The sequence below is a fragment of the Microtus ochrogaster genome, chromosome 1 (genome assembly GCF_000317375.1).
Source record: "Microtus ochrogaster isolate Prairie Vole_2 chromosome 1, MicOch1.0, whole genome shotgun sequence".
NCBI classification, from domain to species: Eukaryota; Metazoa; Chordata; class Mammalia; order Rodentia; family Cricetidae; genus Microtus; species Microtus ochrogaster.
In genome coordinates this window covers 22,398,974-22,403,660 of record NC_022009.1, presented here as the reverse complement: position 1 = coordinate 22,403,660, position 4,687 = coordinate 22,398,974, and the positions used below count along the sequence as shown (strand labels likewise).

The 4,687-nt window shown below is 51.1% G+C and overlaps 1 protein-coding gene across 2 annotated transcripts in view; it reads right to left on the bottom strand.

The window, feature by feature from the left end:
* The window catches only part of Vsx2 (visual system homeobox 2), a 22,262-nt gene that overhangs the window by 11,556 nt on the left and 6,019 nt on the right, over positions 1-4,687 (bottom strand). For both annotated transcript variants that reach the window (XM_013354599.2, XM_005343348.3), the window contains exon 3: positions 4,394-4,517. In XM_013354599.2, coding sequence (XP_013210053.1) covers positions 4,394-4,517 — 124 coding nt within the window. The remainder of the gene's footprint in view (positions 1-4,393; positions 4,518-4,687) is intronic.

Below are 4,687 nucleotides of genomic sequence, written 5' to 3'. Positions count from 1 at the left end.
GAAAGAAAGAAAGAAAGAAAGAAAGAAAGAAGGAAGGAAGGAAGGAGAGGGGGGAGGGAAGGAGGAAGGAAGGAAGGAAGGAAGGAAGGAAGGAAGGAAGGAAGGAAGGAAGGAAGGAAGGAAGAGCAATAACATAATAACCGGTTAAGAGAACAGAGCCAGACCTGGTGCGGCACTTGCCTATAATCGTAGAACCTGGGAGGTTGAGGCAGGAGGATTGCTGAGGCTGACTGGGTGTCAGTCTAGCTCCAAATTCAGGGAAAGACCCTGTCCAGAGGAAATAGATATGGAGTGACAGGATGGGGCACGTGACCTCCTCTCTGGTCCCCGAGGACACGCCCAAATGCATGCACCACACCCCACATGCATTTATATCACAAGCACACCCAAACACACACAAAAATTGAAAGCAAAAATCAAATTTTAAAGAAGAAAAAAATTATATGTTTTTAAAAAGGGCCAAGGAGGCTGGAGAGATGGCTCAGTGGCTAAGAGCACCAGCTGCTCCTGCAGAGGACCCAGGGTTCAATCCCCATCACCCACATGGTGCCCCACAATGGTCTGAAACTCCAGTTCCAGGGGCTCCAGCACCCTCTCTTGGCCTCCACAGAAACTGTGCACACAGTTAAACACATAAAAAAAATTAAAGACAAATCTAAAAAAAAAAAAAAAACCCAGTGGCAGGGTGCTTGCCAAACACGGGCACGGGCCTAGGTTCTGCCATTAGCTCCAAAAAGAAAAACCAAAACCCAAACCCTGTGTACATAGCCCTCTCTTGCAATTCTAGTAATGTGTGACCTCAGAGAAAATAATGCAATTCTAGTAATGTGTGACCTCAGAGAAAATAAAACTAGTCTAGAAATCCATTTCCTGTTCCCAAGGACCAACATCTTGAAACAGCTTCCAGAACGTATATTCTAAATTTGTTTCATAAAGAGAACCGTGAGGCCAACTCTACTGTAGTGATGTAGAATGTTTTCTTTGCCCGGCATGTATCACTACACTCCCAGCCCGGAGCTGCCCAAGGAGGCCTGGCCCGCTGTCGCTACCCTTTGCCCCAATTACGGTTGGTATACAGAGTGTCATTTCATCTCATGGGATAGCAGTCAAACTGGGCTCTGAATCCCAGTCTCCTATCAATCTCCTATGAACTTTACCTTTCAGCCCCTCAGCTTCTTCATCCAGAAAATGGGTATAAAATCAACACCAGACTCATCTGGTGTTGAGTGATGGAACACCACAAGGCATGCCAGGCACTGAACGCCTAGGGCGGTGCCAAGTATTCAGCAGAGGCCTCGCTCAGACCACAATGCCGTCAGCTAGGTGAGAATTTGGGGAACTACTAGTATTGTTATTTTTACAAACGAGTTGTGTGAAACAAAGATGTTAGTTGGTGTGCCTCGTAGTCACGTGTGTGCCATGAATTGTCATTAGACCAGGCAGGAGGTCTCAGATATACCGTGGCTTTACTTGGCTTGGATGAGCAAGGGTGAAGCTTCCCAACTGCCTACTTAGGACTGCTGATCTCTAGTTGGCCCATGCTCCCATCCCATCAAGGGCAGCTCAGAGCTCGGTGGGGCAGGTGATCCTGATAATGCCTCCTGCTCAGGTAGCTCAGGGTTGGGCGCTGGAAGAATACACAGAGTTTCTCTGTGTAGCCTTGGCTGTCTAGAACTCACTCTGTAGACCAGGCTGGCCTTGAACTCACAGAGATCTGCCTGCCTCTGCCTCCCCAGTGCTGGGATTAAAGGCGTGTGCCACCACCGCAGGGCCAAGGTTGTAAATTCTACCCCATGTCTCAACCACCACAAAAATAAAACAAAAAGCAATCATTGCTCCATTCTACCTGTAAACTCCTGACTCTAAAGACTCCCCGTCTCTTACACACACAAGCACACACTTGCACACGCACATCGCCCCCTGCTGGCCCAGTGTTGGAGCAGGCAAGGGACAGTGCTGAAGTGGTAGCCGTGGTAAAAAATCATCCATCTTCAGATACGTTAGTTCCGCACGTCAACGTACCCAGACCTTAAACCACCTTTGTTCTCCCAAATGTGGGTTCAGTGCCCTCAGACACAAGGAGCCCACGGCAGAGGGTGCGTTTTCAGACCACGTTCAACCACGTTCTAGTTACCTCCACTTTCTAGCTACTGAGTGCAGGAAGCTGCCAACCTCCCTTTCCCTAGTTCTAACGGAAGGCTATTGGTCTCTACCCTGACCCCTGTCACTGAGATTTAATAACAGCAGAGCTGAGTCTGAGTGAGCGCGGACACGTGTCCTTCACTGCTCTGAATTCCGTTCACGGAGTTCAAGGGACGGAGTCCACTCTCACGTGCAGCCAGTTGCACCTGCACAAGGGGCGGGGTCTGTTCGCTCTAATCCCGTGAGTACAAGGAGGCTCTGGGAGGCGATACCTGGCTGTGAACCCAGGAGCCTGGTTCTGGGATCAGTGGCACCACCCCCCGAAGTCACCCTGCATTGCCTGTATACACCCTTGGCACATGAAAACTTCTCTGAGATACCTGGAATTGTTACCAGTACACATCAAGACATTTCCTAAGCCGCATGGTTAAATTGCTGGGGGCAAAACCACTTAATCGCTCATAAATTCCTGCAGGGGGCAGCGCTTAGCTATGTGGTACCCAAGAGACTGGCAAGACTCTGACCTCATCTCTGCGATATCTGCCCATCCATAGTTGGCAGTCCCAGTCCCAAAGCAATGCATGCCCTCTCCTCCCTGTGCTGGTTATGGTGACTTCAAACCTCTCCCTATAGACAACCTCCAGGTGACTTAGTAAAGCTAACCTGGGCCTGTCGGGAGCGTGTGTAGCGCAGTTACAGGGAGGTCCCGGCTTCCAACAGACCTGCCCACCACACCACAGCCAATCAGAGACTAGATAGCATACTAGAGAGACAGAGGCTCCTTCTTACCAATGAGCTGGGCACACACGGGCCTTGGCCTCGAAGCCGCCAGGTAACGGCCAACTTGACGCTAATGAAGGCCGGGTGGAGATGACCGGATAAACCAGGTTTACAGGGCACCCCCAGCCCATGCACGTGTGTGCACACACAAACAGTTCAGACTCAACACCCAGGTCTCCCCCACTAAAACTCAGCTGGGTGGGAACAGTCCCAGGTCTCTGCCATACGCATAAACTGCCTATGAATAATTGAGTTTATTGTTAGTGTCGATGTTTAAAGCCTGGAGCTGAAATTCTGAACGGATGTCTCGTGAAAGGAAATCTCTTTTGGAAAAACAGCTCCTGGCCTCATTCCCATTCCCTGGTGCTCGAGTTGGAGAATCCGAACAACCCGTAACCTTTGCTTCCATCTCTAGAACGCGCCTGGGACACCTGCTGGCAGAAAGAACCTCCGGTGGAGACGGAGAGGAAGATGCTGGGCAGGCAACAGCAGCAGGAAGTCAGGACCTGATCTCCACCCGCCAATATCCCCTCACCAGGGCCAGTTCTGGAGCTGCAGGAATCCACCCTCCTCGCCTTCCTGGAGCAGTTTGCACTTGAGGTTAAGATCTAATTGGAAGCAGCTCCTCCCACTCAATTCTCTGGCCTCATGATGTTCCTGTATCCTGGGGTTTCTGGGTTGGGGAAGATGCTGTGCCTGGGAGGCCCCCCTCCACCCCTACCACAGGAGGGCGCACCAACCCAGAAAAGTGGCTGGTTACACTGACCACACAACCACTCAGGAGAGGGTGTGGGCAGGGACAATGGCTGCCTGGTCCTGGTCATGAGCAGAGCACTGAGCTGCAGCTGGGTACAGTGACCAGGGATGAGAAGAGAGGGGGCAAGGCTTCTTCATAGGGAGGAGAGAGGAGGGTTAGAGGCAAAAGCCAGCTTCCCCTTCTCAGCCACCATGACCACCTGGCCCTCACTCTGGTCTTAAAACAGCCATGTGCTATGACAGGCTTGCTCAGGACGCTTCCCCCCACTCCAGTCAGCTCTGTCTCTCATCGCCAGGCCTCCTCATGGTTCGACCACAACTCTCAGGAAGTCTGCCATCTGCATTTTGTTCGTTTTGGTTTGAGGTTTGGTTTGGTTTTTGCGGTGACTGGGAATAGAACTTGAGTCCTCCCTCATGCTAGGCAAAGCACGGCTCCACTGAACTATCCCCATCCCCAGCCCAGGAAGCCTACACTTTGGGAGATCAGGCGGGACGTATTGAGTATCTACCAAGACTCTCATCCACCTGGTGTCCACTTACATGCTAGGTATTCAGCAAGTTCCTGTCAGCTTAATAGACTTAGATAAACTATTTTTTTTACTCATCACTGGCAAATGATTTTACCCCAGGGAAGGACATAGATGGTGAGAGGGTGAGTACCCGCCTCTGGGGACACAGATGTCTCCAGGCGACTGGAGAGGCTAGCAGCTGGTACCTGTATTCTGTCTTCTGGCAGTTCCGTTTTCATGGCCAGCATCTCCCGGGCATAGACATCTGGGTAGTGGGCTTCATTGAACGCCTTCTCCAGCTCCTCTAGCTGATAGGAAGTAAAGATTGTCCTGTGGGGAGCAAGATCAGAACTCAGAACCCTGGAAACTTGGAGGAGCCTTACCTTGGAGAAAGCAGGATTTCTCTCTCCTGTGCCTCGGTCACAGTCAACTCCTCTCTCTATCTCTCTCTTTCTCTCTTTCTCTCTCTCTCTCTCTCTCTCTCTCTCTCTCTCTCTCTC